Raw genomic sequence first — 20,914 nt, forward strand, 5'->3', positions numbered from 1 at the left:
TTTTAATATTCTGTTTGGTGTAAAGTGAGAGACAGAAATTAAAACAAGAATAAAACTCTAATTTAATTTGTACAAAAGATAAAATTGAAATTAATTAATTGAAATGAGAATATTTTAAGTATAAAATATTATTAAAATTTCAGTTTCCGTCTCTAAAAATTCCGTCTCTAAAAATTTCAGTCCCTTGTGTCCCTACCTTTTAGAAGTACTCAAATATTAAAATTTAAAAAACAGAGACAAATTTTAATACCAATCTCTGAACCAATAAACATAATATTGTGTCTCAATTTTTCAATCTCTATCCCAGTATCTCAAAATCCTAGTACCTCAAAACAAACGCAGAATGTGTTTAATGTTTGAACAAATCCTTGTTCATATTTGTGTGAAACGAATTGCAGTTCATCAATTTAACCGTCTTATCATTTTCTGATGTTATAAGACCTTGTAATGTGAACTTATTGTATCTACAGTGAACAAATCATACATATCATTAACAAAGGTTTACTTGTTTTACACGTATTATCCCATTGACCCCGAGCAAAAATCACAGGATCGTGGTGCCACGAATTCATCTATAACATTTTTTCCCTCGGCTTTCAAAGCGACGGCGTAACTTCTACGCATGTAGAAATCACGCAGAGCAGTGGCAAGGGGAAGTGGGAAACTACTGCGATTTTGGTTTAGTAAAGTTGTCCCACGTAGAATATATAAACCCTATTAATGAGAAATATAACGCCTGAAGACATGCCATCACGAAGTTCCAACACGAGGACGGCCAATACCATGGATAGAGCAACCTGAAGAACAAACTTATAAGATGCCGAGGGTATCTTCCAACCTGTAACATGACATGACAATGTTAGACAGGACGAGGTTCTTGCAATTTATAATGATTTGCCATGAACAAGAAGTAGCTTGTAGACCAAAATAAAAATACTAACTGGAAAGAGCAAATCTAGTGCTTCCCAAGCAGCATGACGAACAGCTCTGGTTGGATACATTGGACCACCAGGAGATGTAAAACTATATAAACACGTCTTCAATCTCGTGCTTGTAGTCATTCTTAATTCCATACCTGTGCCATTAGCATAAACAAAAGAAATGGCATAGCTATGTTAGGTTGAGATAAGAATACTCCAAATACTGGATTTGGTTGATGTAGTACCCTGGAGGACCTTAATTTCTGAAAGATAATGCAACAGCACCGGTTCCACCTTCAACTTTTGAAGCTGCCATGAAAAAAGTTTTTCAAAATACATTATGGCTAGTATCTTCTTTCCTTCATATTATTTTGCATGGCATTAGATGATATGGCTCCTAACTATTGAAGTTGAAAAGTTAATCCGAATGTACCTGATCAGTAAGTTCAGTAACGAATATATCTGCTGGACCACCAATTAGAAAAGCAGTTGGAAAATTTGGACATTGTTTCAAGAAGTTATCCACTTTGTCAGCTGCAAAGAAAATGTATATATTTCAAACTCTAGTGCAATGTAATTCATATGCTAATCCATTCCTCCAAATGTCTACCTGAATTGTAAAATAAAATGAACCTTGAGAGCAAAAGATACATGTCTCGCTGAGCCTGAGAGTTAAATGAAAGTTACAGTTTTAAAATGCCATCACTAGCAACTAAACTAAAGGATCCAATAAAAACTTGTCTAATATTAGAAACTCAATCTGATTAATCTAACCTGGACAGGAATTTTATTCAATCGATTATGGTCTAATGCAACATCTTCCAGAAGGTACTGGTTTGAGGGAAATAAAAAGAACAGGCAAAGGAATTAGAAAAAAGAAGCAATAATGACATCATGCAAATATTAGATTCTCGTTTGGGACTCTTACAAGAAATAGAGACTGGAAACGCCTTGTATTTGTTTGAATGTCAATCCTGCACACAGCACCAACAAATATAATTTCATTATCATCTTGGTTTGATAAGGAACATCAATTTCCAAACAATGTAAAATTTCAATATCAAACAATCCAAATCCATGTTCAAACTTTGCAGTTATAGCCAATAAACTAATGTCAATTGTTTCCGTTTAACAGCTTGTATTGCACTCTTACCAGAACACATCTGTGGCTCCTTGAACTAGAGCAGATGAATAGCGGAGGAGCACTTCTGGCTTATCAATTTGAGCTTCAAATAACTGCAAAAAGGTTTGAACTTATAGTGAAACACAACAGGCAGCCAAAGGGAAACATAGAGACCCAAAAAAGAGAAGATTTTCAGGATATAAACAAGAACAAATAATATGAATTAGTTTTGGATTATATATGGTTTGTAAAAGTTAGGATCCCTCATACTTCTGACATAGTTTACAAGTTATATCATATTCTATTGTCACATTACATATTTTGTTGTTTTGCTTCTCAGAATTGTCATCATTAAAATAGCTACAACTCATTCCAGTTATTCTCTATAAATATTCATCATATATTAGACATGATATGTATTAAGTTCCTAAACATCAAAGGGAAAACCTGCTCATGTTAGGGGTTTGAAAAATAGTTACTAACTTTCTATCAACTGCTCACTGATATATTAATTTGATACTGATTCAGGCGTTGCATTAACTTCAGAAACCAATGACAAATTATTAAAAAATTAAGATAACAGAGAATAAATCATAGTACATCAGCTAGTATGAACCGCCTTATGGTATAGAACTAACTTAAAAAGGGAATTGCGAACCAGTATGCCAACACTTTCAGACAAAAAAGACTGAACATCACGAAACCTCAGCTTTTGATGATCATGTCACCCAAAGTAAGTGTTGAGAATATGGTCAGTGAATAATGAAAAGAGAGAACCGAGATTCTTGTAGGACAGCATGTAGATATAAAATAGTGATTGGGAGGGGTTTGGTTTTAATCCCCCCCTCCTTTTCTCTACCTCCCTCCCTCTCTTTAAAATACCCTAATAGAACAACATACTTACAATGTTGACTAATCCGACATTTGTTACTATTACACATTTAATTAATAAAAGGGTAGATTAATATTAATCCAGTAGTACTGACAATTTGATAGGATACGTTGTGATGCAATAAGATGAAACATTATTTCCTATTTATTTATAATAATACTAGACTTCTAATGAAAACAAATTAGTTAGAGAATTAAATCATGAAATATGAGGGAAATATAGAAATTATTCGTATGATTCATATCATATATTCTTGTAGGACACACTGGTATTCTAAGATATGATTAGGATAATATGAGATATTTCCATGTATTTTAACCATAATATTACTAAAAAAATGTTTCCGTAGTTGGCTTCTAGGTGTGTTAAAGCCTTAAAGGCATGGCAATCATGACGGAAACAAATCTAGGCACTTCAAATATATAACCTTTAACAAAATAGAAATTGATAAGGCTTCTTTAGTATCTTGCTCGATTTTCTCTTGAATGTGATGTAATGTTCGAAATGATTCAAATCAAGTGCAATAAATTCGGGTAAAAGTTCTATTGAAGTGAATTTATCTCTAAAATAGCTAGCTTATATAATTTACTAGGTTATAAGTACACTCTACTTTATTAGCCTAAGAACTAATACATTTACTTTTGAACTTTAAGACAAGCTCACTTCAGATGAAATTAATCCGATATTCAAATATTTTCAAGCAAGCAACAAGACCATGAATTGTGAAATACACAAGCTCACATACCCATTTGTGAAAAAGGAGGGCAAAGATATGCGAAGAAAAAGATTGGCTCCATAGTTGCACAATCAAGTCAAGGATAGGCTTTCCACTCCCAGGTACTCGTACAAAATAATCAGCAAGCACATCATAGAAACATAATGGACCATCAAGGACATCCTCTGCAGGACCAATGGCATCTTCTTCCTTGTTGACAATTACTTCTGTTATTGTAGGGGGAAAAATTGCAGTTGGTAATTCTTGTTTGAAAAAGGGCTCTCGGCAGTTTTAGATTCAAATATCCATGTGTTAGCACAGCAACATAATAGACCAACTTTTAGTGTTAGCTGGGCATACTAATATAGTCCTATGAATCCTAGGTAAGAGTTACAAAAAGTATCATACAACTATAATATAGTTCTGATAAATCAAGAGCAAGAAAAAAGACTTCAATATGTGGAAAGGATGATAAAATCTTATATTGAAAGAACCTCAAAAAACACCATATAGTTCTTTAGAAGTTGCTGTTGGAGATGTCTGTCTAGAAGAACCTCAAAATCATGAAAATAAAACTTTGCTTCAACTGCCTCCTAGAACACTTTTCCTTTAGCTCCGGACATATGCATAGCTAGGATGAGAAAATTTATGTTACCACCAAAAAAAAAAAAAAAAAACTCCTCGTGCTTCCCACCACTGTAAACTACCCACATTAATACGTTTGACTATTCAATGCCACAAAATTGGCTTTATGTCACACAACACATGTTTTTCAGACAGAATTTTCTTGGCACACATAGGATAGACGACAACCTTACATGCAATCTTTCATTTTAAGCATAAGAACCTTCTTCCAGAAAAAAATAAAATAAAAAATCCATAAACCGTGATCATGCAAACAGAGTGAACCATAAACAATAACCCCATGTCAAACGGTAGCAACACCATCAAAGACACTAGACTGCAAACTTTTTCAAAAGGAAAAGTAAGGCTATGTTCTGAAGATAATCAATGGTTTCGACTCTCAATTCACCTTTAGCTCGGTCATCAACTTCTAAAGCAACGTCTGCAAACAGCTCCTGCAACAAATTGCGCCTCTGCGAGGAATTAGCTAGCGCCTGCACCACATAAAAATTCTCTTCAGCCAAAACAAAAAGCAACGCAACACAGCAAGCATATCAAGGATTCCTAGCTCCAATTTCAATTTCACAGCATTTTCCCGGCATTCAAACATAACAAATTTCCCCAAAAGTTAAAAAAAAAAAGAATAGGAAAACCGAACCCGCTGGAGCTTCTTGTGGATCGCTTGAGAGAGCGCGTCGAGGTACGCGGAGCTTCGATTCTGCGTGGAATGAGCTTCGGACATCTCCAATGGAATCGGAATCTGAAACTGGTTAAAGCAACCTCGGAGCGGAAGCAATAGCGCGCAAAAAAGAAAACCCTAGAAATCCCTAATTTAATCTCCGATCCAAACACGGCATCAACATTTTCCTTCCTTCCTTCCGGCAACAACAGTAACAGACAAAAGAAGAAAAAATAAAATAAATAAAATCGGAAATAACGCAGATTTATTTGGTAACAGAGAGTTTGGTTTGTTTGTGGTGTGTCAACATTTTTCTTTTTACCTTGTTATCGTTGGTTCGTTCTATATATAATGCAGTTGAAGATTGGAGTGTTGAATGGAGAAGCTTAATGAAATGAATGAATAACGTGGAAGAGAGGGAACAAAAGGATGTGTTAGTTCTTTGTTGAATTGACGTTGAGGTGAAGCGTGGCCGTTTGATACACAGACACAAAGAAAGGTGTCATATATAAGTGTCAATCATGTATCAACTATTTTCTTTTGGATATTCTTATTTCTATACATTATGTTTTCAGTTATTTATTAGCCAAATCTTATTTCTATTCACTGTATTCTATCTTTAAAGAGGACTCTCAAATGCATTTTTTCATCAAATAAAATTATTAGACTTGTTTCATGTGTATTTTATTTTGTATTGTTTTTATTTAAATTTAAATTTATAGTGAGTGTTGAAAGTACTTCGAAAAACAACTTTGTTTTTTGTTGGTGTTTTTTATTTAATTTTTTAGAAACTATTCGGATAAAGACGTCTAAAACGTTTTTTTAAAGATATTTTTTGTAATTAAAATTTAACATATAATCGATTAATTATATTATTTTTGTTAAATTAATCTAGATGAATTAATTTGACTGAGAAAATAATAAATCAAATATTGAACCGATTTAAATTAATATTATTTTTTATAGAAAATAATTACAATATCTTTATTATAGAAAATGACTAAAATATTTTTATTATATATATATATATATTGAAAACTTTAAATCCTAATCCTATGACAGTAGAAAAATAAAGAGTTAGAATTTAAGATTTTTAAAATTAATATATATAATAGGAATATTTTAATTAATTCTATAATAAAAATATTATATTCATTTTTATAAAAAATAATTAATTTAAATCAGTTTTAGATTCGATTCATTATTTTTTTAATTAAATTAATTTATTTAATTTAATTTTGACAAAAATAACACAATTTTATCAATTATATATGTTAAATTTTAATTATTAAAAACTATCTTTAAAAAATGTTTTAGATACTTTTATTTAAGTGGCTCCTAATTTTTTTTATATCTCGTATTCTTAAAAATAGTTAGTGTGTACAATCGAGCCAAATTCCTTGAGGTTCTTTTTATGTATTTTTTTTAACTATTAAATTATTATAATTCTTTTTATATTTATTGAATTATATGAAAAGTGATCAATTAATACGGTTTGGTGTATACGATCGCACAAGTTATAAGGCAAAATGTAACATCAAATTCTTCTAAAATAAAATAAAAAACAATAAAATAAAAAATAAAAATTCAATTACCATTGAATTAATAAAACTTAGATACAAATATACAATATAAATTAAAAAATCAATAATATATTAATATTTAATTATTCACTTCTTTATTTTATTTGTTTTTTCATTTTAGAATATTCTTTTAAAAAAATGTGTACCAATTCATTGTGATGAAGATGTGCATAATAGAGTAAAAAACCCCAAACTTCTGAGTTCTGCCGTTGTCTTGTTTCTCAGTTTCTGTGGCATGTTCTCGCTTTTCTGTCATTCTGTGCATTGTGTGTTTATTGGAACATGGACGCGGTGGCACGGAGGGGTATTTTGGAATTTCGACAAGTTTGGATAAAGAATAAGGAGGGAGCTGATGTGGCGACAGGTCCACTTTACGGTAGAAGATAGAAGCTCAAATATATGAATTTAGTTAAATATACTAAATTATTTAATAATTTTTAATTATTAATTTTATATAAAAATAGTTGTATATAAATTTTTATTTTATTTTATTAGAATATATTTAAAAATAGAATAAATTTTTTATCTGATCTCTATCCTTTTTTCGTGAGTTTTAATGTATTCTAATTGTCTTTAAATTTCAATTTGACCTTTGTTCATTAAAAAAATAAAAAATTAAGTACAATTTTAATTCTTAAAGTATATATTAAAATTTTTTTTGTCTTTAAATTTTTTTTCATATAAAATCGTTTTTAAAATTTAAAACTAAGTTTTTAAATTTTTTTTTCATATAAAATCATTTTTAAAGTTTAAAACTAAGTTTTAAAATGTGTTTTTACTTAAATATTAATATTTTAGACCAAATTATTCATAATAAAAAATTATAAAATATAAAAAAAAAGAGCGTTTTTATTCTTGTGAATAGGAAGGAAAGAAGAAGGAGGAGGAAGGGGAAGACTCTATACAATTTTGGTCCATAAAGTAAATACGATTTTAAAACCAAATTAAATCTTATGGACAATTTTGTATGCAAAAAAAGATTTAGGACGAAAAAAATTTTTCAATTATACCTTAGAGACCAAAATTGTATTTAACCAAAAAATAAACATATTAATCCCTGTTATTGAATGACAAATGGTTGCCGTTTAATGTATCAGATAATAGTATCAAGTGTCAATTTTAAATAGTTGCAGGGACTAAAAATTCTTTCTCTATCCTCTGCTCTTCTTTTTCCTTTTCCTCTACCCATCATCAATGGTTGCCCAGACATCCATCCGAGTTTCTCCAACACCACCACGTAGACATGGTCCTCCCCTGCTTTCTTTTGACACTACTGAACGTTCTGGTGATCTTCTATCGCTGCCAACATTGAATCATCGTCCTCTTAGAAGCTCTTTTTGCAGCTGAAATTCACACTGTTAATCGTATTCTCGTTCTGTTTCTCTGTCGTCGCACTAATCCATTCCAGTGGCTCTCATCTCGGTGGCGCCACCCTTTTATCAGAGCCACGACCGAACCTTGTGGAAGGATTTTCGAAATCGCCCTCCACAGCACCTGACTCTACTGGGTCTTCATTGTTTCAAGTCAAATCCTAAGATCCAAACTCAAACTGCCATGAGACAAGTTTCTCTAAAATTAATGAAACTGTCTCTATTCTCAGAAATTAATGCAGGTTGAAAGGAAGTACCTAGGACATAATCTAGTATGATCCTCTTGCAGAAAAATTTTACGGCTGTAGAGGTGGGTAGTGATGATGAGAGGTCTAAAGAAGAGAAAAAAGAAGAGAGGAGGAGGAGAAGGAAGAAGAGGAGGTGGTAGATAAGGGAATTTTACTCCCTGTAACTATTTGGAATTGTCACCTAATACATCAGTGAATACGGTCGAAGGTTAAGGATGATTAAGGAATGTTATGTCTTACGAAAAAAAAAAAAAAAGGATTAGGGCTAGATAGGGTATTTATCTTTAAAAATATTAAAAATATATAAATTTATTTTAATAATTTTATTTATAATAATTAATTTATATTTATATATTTTAAATAAAAAATTATTTTAAAATAAGTAGTTGTGTTTAAAATGTATGAACAAGTTATTTTTATCTAATAAAACTACTAAAATATATAAAATTATTATATAAAAAATTATTTTATAATTAGATCACAGTGGGAAAGTCTTTTTCAGAATTACTGAAAAAAATGATTAACAATCAAGTATCAAAATTGTTAAATCATTAAAATACTAATTTATGCTCAGTTGATTAAAATAAAAAAAACCAGTTTAAACGTTGATGTTAACAAGTATTGAATAAAAAATCATCGATATGTAATAGAACAGTGCGGCCTGAATTCTGTAGAAAAGTGGAGAGAGAACAGAAAGAAGCGACTTCACTTATTTCAACTAAATAACAATTTCATTGTCAAACAAAAGTTTTGATTTCTTGGTGTGATAGTAGAGGAAGCAAAATTTGAGGCACTACAACTTCTTCAACGTCATAACTATAATTATAAAAAGTGAAGAATAAAGAAAAAGAAAACTATTAGCTTGGCCTCGCTTATTATCTATAATTTAACATGACATATTATCAAAAAATGAGAGAATAAAATCACTTGGCTTTGGCAACACCAAGCCTCTTTCGGAAATCATCTTCCATAAGAGGAAGACCATCTTTCAATGCGAACTTTGGTTCCCAACCAAGCACTTCCTTTGCTTTTGTAATGTCTGGTTTTCTCTGTTTTGGATCATCAGGAGTGTTATCCACTGTCTTTATCTCCACAGCTGGATTAATAAGCTGCAAACACAAATTACAACTTTATTAGGATCTTATTGGTTTCTGTTTAATGCTACTCAGAAGGGTAAAAGCATAAACTAACCTCCTTCACTGTCTGTGCAAGTTCAAGCACTGTAAATTCACCTGCAAAAAAGAAGAGTGATTCAATATAATTTGCTCAAGGCAAGAAAGGAATGATAGCAACTACAAGGTTTGGAATAAGGTCTAACCTGGGTTTCCAAGGTTGATTGGGCCAGTGTCTGATCCTTCCATGAGACGGATCAGGCCATCAACCTATGATTTCACAATAAACACAATCAATCAGCTTACAAATACTAATTCAATGAAACAAAGATGCAAAGACGGATATGCATGCATGCATACCAAATCAGAGACATAGCAGAAGCTTCGGGTTTGTGATCCCGGGGATTGGACTGTCAAGGACTCACCACTACAACACACCAATGATTATGTGAGAAATTGTAAGCATCATTGCTAGTCACATGTAAATGTTTTATGTTGAAAGTATACTTATGACTTCTGGCATGCAGATAAATTGTGAATTCGTATTAGATATGTCAGCTAATTGGTGAATTCATGTAATTATGGCCGAACCATGGGATAAGGAGAGAAAGAGGTTCAGATACCGAATTGCTTGAGCAATGAAGTTGCTAACAACACGGCCATCATCAATATTCATGCGTGGTCCATATGTGTTGAAGATTCTTGCAACGCGTATTTCTACATGAAAAGCATGTAAACAACAAAGTTGAGTTGCAAAGAAAAGCTTCTTCCAAGTTTGAGGAAAACAAGAGCAGAAATTCATTTTACCTATGCCATGTTGCCTATGATAATCAAACATCAGAGTCTCAGCCACACGCTTCCCCTCATCATAGCAACTTCGTACACCTGTTATAGCACAATGATTCAGTGCATATACAGTTATAAACTAAGCCAAGATACACAGATTGAGACTGATATAAAAGCATGTACCATTAGGGTTGACATTGCCCCAGTAGGTCTCAGGTTGGGGATGCACAAGAGGATCTCCATACACCTCTGAAGTTGATGTAAGCAAAATCCTGCAAATAAAACAAGAACTAAGACCAACTGATTGTATAAGCTGAAATTGTTACTACTTGACATAGAAAGTTTTCCAACCTTGCTCCTACTCGCTTTGCAAGCCCAAGCATGTTCAGTGTGCCAATCACATTTGTCTTTATTGTCTGAAGAATATTATTTCTTTGCACATTAGTTGGTTTCTCAAGGTTCATTTTTCAACCAATGATGCATGACAGAAGAAGATGATTGAAGACAAATTAAAACTCAAGAATACCTTCACAGGATTATATTTGTAGTAAATAGGAGAAGCAGGGCAAGCAAGATGATAAATCCGATCAACCTCAACCAGCAAAGTTTCAGTGACATCTAGAAAGGGATAAGAGTGATAATGTGCATCAGCATAGTTAATTTATGCAGATTTATAAGCAATGCAAAACATAATATACTAAGCACATCATACAGCATATAAGACAGTTGGTTAGTTAAAAAGATGGACTGTACCATGACGGATAAGCTCAAATCTTGGATGACCGATCCAATGTTTGATGTTATCCTTGGATCCAGTGAAGTAGTTATCAGCAACAATGACCTGATTAGAAGATGCTAGTTAGTAGAATTAAATAGGAGGTGACAAAAAAAACACAATATTATAAGAAAGGATGACAAACTGACCTCATTCTTTTCGTTTTCCATGAGTCTATCGACGAGGTGTGAGCCAATGAATCCAGCTCCTCCCGTGATCAAAATTCTCATGTTGGGCTATAGTTAAGAATGAAAAGAACTAAATGAATTCTCCAACAAATGCAGAATCAATAAGAAAGAGTAGCTACAATATCTTAATTTTGAAACTATGAAACAGTTTACAGATTGCAAAAACCATATCTAACCCGAAGTCAGTGAAAGAAGAACAATGTAGCAAGAAATTTCCGAATCAAAATAGATAAGCTAAGCTAAAAATTCACCTGGAAGAACTTGGAAAAACGCAACGGAGATGGCAAGGGAGGTTGCTTTCCATCTTGGTTATCATCCTTAGGAGATTTCGATGCCATTGCAAGGTCCTCTAAAATTCAATTCCTACACACCAAGATCAAGGCATATGGCTTAAAATCCATCAAACAAATAAAGAACAGAGAGACAGAAATTGAGAGAGCATGCAATAAACCTGATCTAAGCGCTTCAAAGATCAATCCTAAACTAGCTTCTATTCCAAGTAACCTATGATCACAGACCCGTTTATATATATACACAGAGAGAGAGAAAGATGAAGTAGAACAAGAGATTGAAATTTATACCATTCAAAATTGGAACAAAAACGGAAACTTAAAAAAGAATTTCAATTAACCAAATTCAATTTTCAAAAGGTAGTGATGGAATTCACACCGAACGCGTAATGATCTTAAATAATTGAATATGACAAGTTGAATTTGCCTACCTAATGAACGTAAATGGAAGAGTATTTGACGTGAGATTGGAAGTGAAGGAAGAAATGATGGAAATAAATGGGATCGTGCCGAAAGAAGAAGGTGAGTGAAGGATCCAAATATAGATGCAAATGCAACAACTATCACACGTTCACACTCTTTTTTCTGTGATTAAGAGGAGACGAGAAATGTTCGGTTACATGCAGAAAATGCTGCTCTGAGTTACACTTCATGCACCAACATCTGCTGCCACGTGTCATGTTCCCCCACTTAACTGCTGACTTCTGAGGTTGTCTTTTTCCCCTCCCTTAACATTCTCAATCTCATTCTCAAATCTCAATTTCTTTAGTCTACCCTTTTGTTATAAACATGATGAGCAATTAAAGCATTTAATATAGTTGTTGGGTTTTTACATATTTCTTGAGTATTATTTACCTGAATTTTTTATAAATTTAATTTTAATATATTGATAAGAGTAAAATATTTAATTTCATTCAGACTCACAATTACATTTGTTTTTTAGATATTGTAATTATTTTTAATGATATAACGTTACATGATTAAATATATGTGTAAAATATACATCAAAATTAAATTAACAAAAGAATCATTGACCATCTTTTAACTCATTTGTATTTTAATTTTTCTTTTTAAAAAGAAAAGAACAGAACAAATTAAGCTGAACATCTCATATAATTCAACATGGCAAGATCCATAATTCCATATTGCCGTTTCTAATATTATCCACTTCCAAGCCAAAATATCCATTATTATGAAATATCTAACATTGACACAAAGTCGTGATTCGAAAAATAAAAATCCATAATGACATGAAGTGATAAAGGTGTAACAACAAAAAGGAAGAACAATCTTAGTTCTTTTTGGGAACACCAAGCCTCAAACGGAAATCCTCTTCCATAAGAGGAAGGCCATCTCTCAACTTGACCTTTGGTTCCCAACCAAGCAATTCCTTTGCTTTTGTTATGTCTGGTTTTCTCTGTCTTGGATCATCTGGTGTGTTCTCAACCATCTTGATTTCCACATCTGGATTAATAAGCTGCATAAACAAACCATAGTTGATGCAATAAGCAACATTAATTAGTTACTTCCTTAATGATTGTAGATCTATTCTATTACACACACATGCCCTAACTCACATGCAGTTGTTTTCTTGTAAAGTTGATAGTTGAGAATCTTTAGATGACAATTTAGTCAAATATGTCAATTCATCTAACGGTTCTCAACCCTAAACTTCACGTGAAGACAACTGCATGTGAGTCTCATACTGTTGTGTCAATGTTAGAGAAGAAAGCAAATTACTAACCTCTTTCACAGTCTCAGCAAGTTCAGTCATAGTAAACTCGCCTGAAAGAATAAAGCCATGGACTAAAAGTTAGTACTTGTCCGAAAGATCATTATACAAAGGTTTCAGTTTAAACTATAACCTGGGTTCCCAATGTTGATTGGACCTGTGTTTTCGCCTTCCATTAGACGGATAAGGCCATCAACCTGGTACATTACAAACACGCAAGCAGAATGAGATAGCTATTTTAGTATGTAAAATAAAATATGACAAAGCATGAACGAGAAACGCCTTGTATATATACCATGTCAGAGACATAGCAGAAGCTGCGAGTTTGAGTTCCTGGAAGTTGGACTGTTAGGGGTTCACCACTGTCACATACAAAAAACTACATGAGAAGTAGCAACTGAAGACTCCAGCTCGAATTGGATCCAAGACTAATCAGCTCAATGGAGGTATTTAAATCATTTCATGAAGGCCTAGCAAATAAACTGAGATACTAGCAATCAACAATTCATGAATATTTATCGGCATATTCGTCTTACCGGAGTGCTTGAGCAATGAAATTGCTGACAACACGGCCGTCATCAATGTTCATTCGAGGTCCATATGTATTAAAGATTCTTGCAATTCGGATTTCTGTGGACAGATGGAAATAAACATCACATTGAGTTAGTAGCAGAAGAAAACATGTACTGCCATACCCTCTATTAATGAGAAGACATCACAAGGAAAAAAGGATAAGGAATTACCAATTCCATGTTGCCTATGATAATCAAACATCAAAGTTTCTGCAACTCGCTTGCCCTCATCATAACAACTTCGAACTCCTGCATGCACATTTTATGTTTAGAGTATGACCTCATAATATAACAAGCTTTGGAATATATATGAATGTCAAGTGTCAAGATACAATTCAAGCAACATATATGATAAACCACTGTGACATGCTAAAACTAAACAGTGGATTGCCCAGTTTAAGATTTCCATAGATAAAAAACTTTGATTAACTACATACCAATAGGGTTAACATTTCCCCAATAGGTTTCTGGTTGTGGATGCACAAGGGGATCTCCATATACCTCTGAAGTAGATGTAAGTAAAATCCTGTTGAACAAAATTACAAATTAGTAAAAGCAATTTCCACAAGCAGTTTAGACTATAAAATAAATAATAAACATAGATCCCCAACCTTGCTCCCACTCGCTTAGCAAGCCCGAGCATGTTCAGTGTTCCAATCACATTTGTCTTTATGGTCTGCAAAGTTATTCCATCAACTATTAGATAGTTTAACAAAAACTTACTTAACAGATAGAACAATTTACCATTGACAGTGACACATGGAAAGATTTTTGTAAAGAAATAGATCAGACTCTAAAAAATCCCACCTTTACAGGATTGTATTTGTAGAAAATCGGAGAAGCAGGGCAAGCAAGGTGGTAAATTTGATCAACCTCCACCAGTAATTGCTCCGTGACATCTACAAATAGTAAAAGAGAAGTAAGCACATGGAAATAAAGAAAAGTGATTTTCATATCTTATCTAACTACCAAGCTTCTTGCAACAGAAAGAAAATGCGAAGACTATACCGTGACGAATTAACTCAAATCTAGGATGACCAATCCACTTTCTAAGGTTGTCTTTAGATCCAGTGAAGAAGTTATCAACGACTATGACCTGATTAGATGAACACACGGTGAGATGCTGTACCAAAGTTGTATATAGCACTTGTTGAATCACAAATAAACTTCAGATCTATGCATAGCAGTACAGAAAGATCTCAACTGCACTGACCTCATTCTTCTCATTTTCCATCAATCTGTCAACTAGGTGAGAGCCAATAAATCCAGCTCCTCCAGTAACCAAAATTCTCATATTGGACTGTTTTCAATGAGAAAGAGTTAGGGAACCAATAATTTGTGTAAAGAGGGAGAAAAAGAAATGGCCATGAATAAAAAGAAAGGTTTCCTGGCAAAAACATTATCCAGGTAATAAATGAGTTCTCACTTCTCAATCATGAGATGTAATATGATTCTGCATACACATCTGCCACGTGATATGAACCATGCTAATGTGATAGTGACATGGGAAAGTAGTATAACTGACCCACATGTGCTAAAATTTAATTTTCTCATGTACCACTTTCGTTACATTATCCAAATTCACAGTTATTTTGAAACCAAAGGAGTAACATTTACCAGATCCAACAATCAAAGATTCATTTATAAGAGAAGGGGAGTATATGCAAATACAGGACTCTATGAGAGACCATCAATAGTAGATTACCAATGCATTGACATAACTGGATCCAAACCAACAAAAACAGAAGAACATAATCAGAATAACAGAATGCCATGTGAGGGATGACCTGAAAGAACTTGGAGAAGCGCAAGGGAGATGGCTGAGGAGGTTGCTTTGCTGCTCCATTAGAAGCATTGGCTGCCATTGTCAAAATCTTTCAAGTTCAAATCCTGAACCAATTTCCAAACGGTCAACACTTATTATGAGCATTTGCACACATTAATTAGTTGAAAACATCAAAACTTAATGAACCAAATCAAATTGAAACCAAGCAAATGGACCAGGAGATAGTGACAGACACTTAAGTAACAATCATTGAAAGAGAGAAAGAGAGAGGGAAAGAGAGAATGGACCTGACTTAAGCAGAGAAAGAGAGAGATCAATCCACAACCCCAAATCACAAGCCTGGCACAAAGATCTATGATCAGAACACCGTTTTATAGTAGGAAGAGCAGATCCAGAAATTGAGGTTTCTCCTACTACCAAACACTAAACCACAATTTTCTTTTTAAATTACTTAATTACATAGCAATAGGTGAGGAAAGAAAGAAAAAAAAAAGTAATTTTTGGAACCTTCAAACTCACGGAAAGTTAAGTTGAATAACAATCATGAAAGCTCCTAGGCAACTACATGGAAACCAAAAAGGCTGGCATCATACCAAACTAAAAAAGAACAAAAAAATAAGAAAAACAAAGTACCCAAAACCCAAAATTGAATCTTTTTTTAATCACCTACTGAATACTGTAAGAGGTAACTACAGAGAACAGACCCAAGTACCAAAATTGAACCTTTTTATTACTACTGAATAGTGAACTACCTGTAGGATAGAGGAACACAGCAAAAGGCGTTTTCAGGGAGCGGTGATATTCAGGGTATGAATGAATGTCAGAGTTTCAGAGATGTGAAATCTGGAATTTGTAAATCAGTGAAACTAATTAGTAATAATGCGAAAGAAAGGAAGAAGTTATGTGATGTATGTAAGGTGAGCTTGATTTTGTGTGCATGTTTTGTTGATAAACACAAAAAGTCACAAACAACACGCTGACTACTGAACAAGGATGAGCTGTCACTGCTCTAACATTAACATTATGCTCCAATTCCGTAGTTTCCACGTCACTGTTTCATGATTTTACCATTTTTTTTTTTCACCATTGATTGTCGGATTTTAGTGAGTTAAAAAACGTTCAATGTTTTTCTCCAGCATTTTGTCTAGCAATCATTTATTTCCTATAAGATCTGTCTCAATAAATATAATATAATGATATACATGTATGTATCTATAATCTATAATATTATAATATTTATATACAGATATTAATTGATTTAGTGACTAATTTTTAATATGTTTAAGAGTATTTTTGGTATAAGATATTTATTAATTTTGATATATATAAAACTCTTATCACACTTTTTCATTTATTTAGATATTGAAAAGTGTAATCCACAAATCAAACAGGCAAGGACACACTAACTATTCCAAGCCAACAGAAAAAAAAAAAAAAAATCACACATGCATATATAGTATCCAATTTCTCTTAAAATTTTCCATTTATGAAATTAACAATTGAGTATTTCATTTGTGCAAGGAATGTAGCTTGCAAGATATTTCATACAAATTAATCACACTAGATGGATTTTCCCATTGAACCAATTCCTTGATTGCTTCTTCAATTTTCATTGTCTCTTTCATGATTGCACTCAAACAAAACCCCAAAGCACTCAAACTCAAAACAACTTGGCTCTTCAACTCTTTCTCATCTTCAACATCATCATCATCATCATATAAATGGTCAACAGCATTTCTTGAATGTTGGAGATAAGATCCTAAAGTTTTCTCAAGGCCATCTTCTCCTAAGCCAGAAACCATGCATATACTTGACTTTGGTGTTGACTTTCCCACTTCAACATCACTAGTAGTGTTCTTCTTCTTCTCAAGCTCCTTCTCAAGAAACCCAAGAGATTTCAATTTAGAAATCTCCTCAAAACTCTTCATTGAATTGCAAATGAGTTCCTTCAAATGTCCAATGTCACCTTCTATCAAATTCACATGCTCTTTCCAACATGCCTCACATCTTTGTACCTCTTGTTGGAGGAACTTCAATGCTTGAGAACCAAGTTGCAATACATCATCCAATCTTGACAAAGATTCTAAGAGTTTGTTATAGCAAGCACCATGAAATGGCAAGAACCAAAAATTTGGCTCAGCTTCTGCTTCAACAACAAATTTCTTTAGCTTATTAACATGACCCTTTAGCTTCTTTTGGTTTTGTTCTACCTTGGTTTTCGATGAATCATGAAGGATGGACAAGGATCCAATGGACTCAACTAGTGTGGAAATACTATTGGACAACTCAACTTTTGCACATGTTGAGGCCCTCTTGGGCCTGAAAAGAATATCCACAAATATTGAACAAGAAAGCCCAATAAACGTTTCAACAATTCTTGTAATAGCAAACTCTTTTGGTGGGCCAAAATTTTCCCTACCCAATATTAAAAGGGCCCCAATAGCTGCAGATACTCCACCAGCAGGCCCATACATTTGACTTCTTTGGAGGAAACTTGTGAAAAGGAACCATGGAAAAAGAGACAAGAATCTTAGTACCAAGAACCTCTCAAAGACAAAGCTAATGAGAACTCCATACACTGTTCCCAACACGGTTCCTTGGGCTTTGAGATTTGTTACCCTAAATGTGGCTTCCCTGCCAGATGTATAGGTTACAGCCACAGGAAGCCCAGCCCAAAATCCATCCTTTTTGCTGTATACTAAGCCCAAGTAAACAGCAAGGCCCAATGAGAGAGAGCACTTGTATGATGCCATGAGTTTTGGGCTTGTTAATGTTGTCACAAAAGAATTAGCCCAATTTTCTTTGTTACCCTCAGGAGAATTTAAATTTGGATTTCCATTTTTTTCAGTAGGTTGGTCTTGAATACTAGGTGGAGTAGGCTCAGCTAGTGATTTCATGTAGAGGAGTTTAGTGCAAAACAAGTAAAAATAAAAGGGTAAATCTTGTAGGGTTGTTGGAATGGTTTGAAGGGAATGGAGAAAATTGGTTATGTTTTTTTCACTTGGTTCAGGGACAGTTAGTGAAGCACCATGCAAATTGTGTTTGGTTTCTTTTATGGTTAAGCTAATTTGTTGCATGAGGCTATTAAGACCATGTTTCATGTCTTCATTGATCATGCTTATTGGAAATGAATTGATGCTTCTTAGAGCCAGTTCCATTCCTCTTAGTGTGATATCCACTTCTTTAAGCTTCTCTACAGCATATAAGCAATTGGATCTGAATATTTTGGTTTGAGGTCTCTCCCACCTCATGCCTTTCTGTTCAAATAGAAAGAAAAAGTGTTTTAACATAATTAGTTTAATTTTGACGCACTGTCAAGAGTTTTATAGGATCATTCAATAAATTTATATGTTTAAATGATTTTTTAGGTAATAAATTTGAATATTAATTATTTTTATTGATGTGATGATAATATATACATAATTAATTGTCTGTATAAATTTTATTTATAATATATAAAAATTAAATTCTAAAACAATAATGATGCTAAATCATGACACAAAAGATGATTAGTGCAGAGAGACATGATGATCGATTAGAGAAATGAGAATCTAGAGAAAAATATAGAATAATAAATATAACTAACAAGAAGCTAAGTAGTAACCATTTTTAATTATCTAACTAACACACATTTCTAACAATACAAAACATAACATAGTGGCCAATGATGATATATATACCAAATCTATATGTCTCTCTTTATATATAGTGTCCACATTTAATTTTATATATCGTTCTCCATTTCTAATAAATATATTAAATAATGTTAATTTTTTTGGATTGAGTTATTTAGTGAGGCATACTTGGTAGTGTGTGATGATTTGGAGAAGCTTGGTAGTTGAGAAACAGTTGGCTTGAGAAACTGACATGAATACAGAGGCCTTGTCATCTTCACATATTGCCTTCATCAAAAGCTTCACCCTCTTAATCGTATTCTGTGTTAATAGCTTGTAATTCTTTTTCACCTGCACCGTTGGAAAAATATATTAATAGATACATATTTAACCTCAAACTATATATATAATATACTTTATATTTAAGACAATACTTAACCCGTTTTTTTTTTTCATGATATATTCTACAATAAATCAAGTATTAATCCGTTTTAAATTTGAGCTTTATTTAAGAGTCTCTTAGTGATTAATAAAATACTACACGCATAAAGTAAAATTTAAATCTCTGACATTTATTTAATCGAAGGAATAAGTTGATCACTTTGACCAACCCAAGTAGTTTATTTTACTTTTTTTTTAAGATAATATTTAAAGCATGTTTGGTGGATGAATATTATTACCTGACGGCATGCAAGACGCGGAGAGGGAAACAACAGGGCGAGAATGCAGGCCGCCACTCCGAGGGCGGTGCTAGCCGCCACGCCGAGAGGGTGCATGAGAGGCTGAGTACGAGCACCATTGATGTAAGCTATGACATACAGAAGAACTATCTGACCAAGCGCTATCCTCTTAGCTATGAAATGCGTAATCTCTCCCGGTAGCGCCACAACGAAGGCGGCCAGGGCGACTGCCACCGCTATCGTCTCCTTAGTAAAGCGGCTGGGCCCAATGATCCAGAAGCTGAGCATGGCTGGGCCCATGCTCTGAATTGTTGCATAAAGAGCATACCAGGAGCCTCTCAAGGAGTCTCCGAAGGTGGCATCGTTGAGGATGATTATTCCCACCGTGACATAGGAGAATGAAGGCAGCTCGATAAGCTTTTTTAGGGAATGGGGGCCCAAGAGGGTTACAGAGCCCACTATGGTGGTGGCTAGAGCTGTACGGAAGGCTGAGGCTAGGCATGCTTGCCACATGGATTTGCCTCCATTAGTGGCTGCTGCCATCATATATATTATTGTTGAAGCTAAGGTAATTAAAGTGTATGTAGTAGTAGTGACTATATGGTGATGGCGAGAGTTTGGAGCCATGCTTGGGTTTTATATAATGTGAGAAAAGAACCTGCACCAGCATAACACAAGTGTGGGAGAAATAAGATACTATATTTTCTTCCGATTATACACTAAATTAGTCATTAAAGTGACACAATTATAAAATATATGTTTGAAATAGAAATATATTTTAAAAATAAATTAAATTACATATGTATTTATATATAAATACACTAATAACTAATTTTAGTGTATAAATTTTTTTTTCCTATTAGTTTTATTTTTTAAAAAAGTAGTTTTATGAATTTATATTTATATTATTTTATAGAAAAAATAATAATTTTTTGATATTTAAATAACACTTTCATCTCTTTTATTTTTAAAATGTACAATTTTTTTCTAATAATTAAATATAATAATATAAAATATATACTTTTATTAACATAACAAATTTAATTTATTTTTAATATTTTAACTTGTTACAAATATTTAATTTATAATTTTTTATATATTTCAAGATTAGTAATAAAATATATATAATAATAAATGCATTTTATATTACTATTTTTACTACTATAATAATATAAAATATATATCACTATTAATGTAATAAATTTTAATTATTTTTAATATTTTT

The 20,914-nt window shown here is 32.9% G+C and overlaps 4 protein-coding genes across 10 annotated transcripts; all 4 read right to left on the bottom strand.

The window, feature by feature from the left end:
* Positions 1-465: 465 nt before the first annotated feature.
* On the bottom strand, positions 466-5,505 carry LOC112787336 (uncharacterized). Of its 3 annotated transcripts, none has more exons than XM_025830360.3 (12): positions 5,276-5,505; positions 4,933-5,145; positions 4,684-4,768; positions 3,681-3,877; positions 2,074-2,156; positions 1,849-1,894; positions 1,695-1,751; positions 1,531-1,585; positions 1,354-1,454; positions 1,166-1,229; positions 942-1,075; positions 466-838 (listed from the first exon to the last, which is right to left on the bottom strand). In XM_025830360.3, exons 2-12 carry the CDS (start codon positions 5,014-5,016, stop codon positions 665-667), a joined length of 1,080 nt encoding a protein of 359 aa, XP_025686145.1. In that variant the 5' UTR covers positions 5,017-5,145; positions 5,276-5,505; the 3' UTR covers positions 466-664. The 3 variants fall into 3 exon arrangements, with proteins under 3 accessions (XP_025686145.1, XP_025686144.1, XP_025686143.1); XM_025830359.3 differs by having other exon boundaries at positions 4,933-5,149; XM_025830358.3 differs by having other exon boundaries at positions 4,933-5,431.
* A 3,336-nt stretch (positions 5,506-8,841) lies between these two features.
* LOC112787373 (UDP-glucuronic acid decarboxylase 5) lies at positions 8,842-12,029 on the bottom strand. Of its 3 annotated transcripts, XM_025830362.3 has the most exons (14): positions 11,737-11,856; positions 11,467-11,519; positions 11,267-11,378; positions 10,977-11,063; positions 10,806-10,893; positions 10,579-10,670; positions 10,404-10,468; positions 10,236-10,324; positions 10,074-10,151; positions 9,890-9,983; positions 9,627-9,693; positions 9,473-9,536; positions 9,346-9,386; positions 8,842-9,263 (listed from the first exon to the last, which is right to left on the bottom strand). In XM_025830362.3, the coding sequence occupies exons 3-14, from the start codon at positions 11,351-11,353 to the stop codon at positions 9,078-9,080; spliced, it is 1,038 nt and encodes a 345-aa protein (XP_025686147.1). In that variant the 5' UTR covers positions 11,354-11,378; positions 11,467-11,519; positions 11,737-11,856; the 3' UTR covers positions 8,842-9,077. The 3 variants fall into 3 exon arrangements, with proteins under 3 accessions (XP_025686147.1, XP_025686148.1, XP_025686146.1); XM_025830363.3 differs by lacking the exon at positions 11,467-11,519 and having other exon boundaries at positions 11,737-12,029; XM_025830361.3 differs by lacking the exon at positions 11,737-11,856 and having other exon boundaries at positions 11,467-11,594.
* A 389-nt stretch (positions 12,030-12,418) lies between these two features.
* On the bottom strand, positions 12,419-16,431 carry LOC112787409 (UDP-glucuronic acid decarboxylase 6). Of its 3 annotated transcripts, none has more exons than XM_025830364.3 (14): positions 16,148-16,431; positions 15,683-15,734; positions 15,397-15,499; positions 14,823-14,909; positions 14,618-14,705; positions 14,417-14,508; positions 14,221-14,285; positions 14,047-14,135; positions 13,781-13,858; positions 13,574-13,667; positions 13,333-13,399; positions 13,171-13,234; positions 13,050-13,090; positions 12,419-12,782 (listed from the first exon to the last, which is right to left on the bottom strand). In XM_025830364.3, exons 3-14 carry the CDS (start codon positions 15,472-15,474, stop codon positions 12,597-12,599), a joined length of 1,029 nt encoding a protein of 342 aa, XP_025686149.1. In that variant the 5' UTR covers positions 15,475-15,499; positions 15,683-15,734; positions 16,148-16,431; the 3' UTR covers positions 12,419-12,596. The 3 variants fall into 3 exon arrangements, with proteins under 3 accessions (XP_025686149.1, XP_025686151.1, XP_025686152.1); XM_025830366.3 differs by lacking the exon at positions 16,148-16,431 and adding an exon at positions 15,903-15,951; XM_025830367.3 differs by lacking the exon at positions 15,683-15,734 and having other exon boundaries at positions 16,148-16,390.
* A 418-nt stretch (positions 16,432-16,849) lies between these two features.
* Positions 16,850-20,312, bottom strand: LOC112787445 (uncharacterized). The gene is made up of 3 exons (XM_025830368.3): positions 19,690-20,312; positions 19,199-19,360; positions 16,850-18,652 (listed from the first exon to the last, which is right to left on the bottom strand). The coding sequence occupies exons 1-3, from the start codon at positions 20,233-20,235 to the stop codon at positions 16,904-16,906; spliced, it is 2,457 nt and encodes an 818-aa protein (XP_025686153.2). The 5' UTR covers positions 20,236-20,312; the 3' UTR covers positions 16,850-16,903.
* Positions 20,313-20,914: the final 602 nt, after the last annotated feature.

This window comes from Arachis hypogaea, chromosome 3 (genome assembly GCF_003086295.3).
Source record: "Arachis hypogaea cultivar Tifrunner chromosome 3, arahy.Tifrunner.gnm2.J5K5, whole genome shotgun sequence".
Classification (NCBI taxonomy): domain Eukaryota; kingdom Viridiplantae; phylum Streptophyta; class Magnoliopsida; order Fabales; family Fabaceae; genus Arachis; species Arachis hypogaea.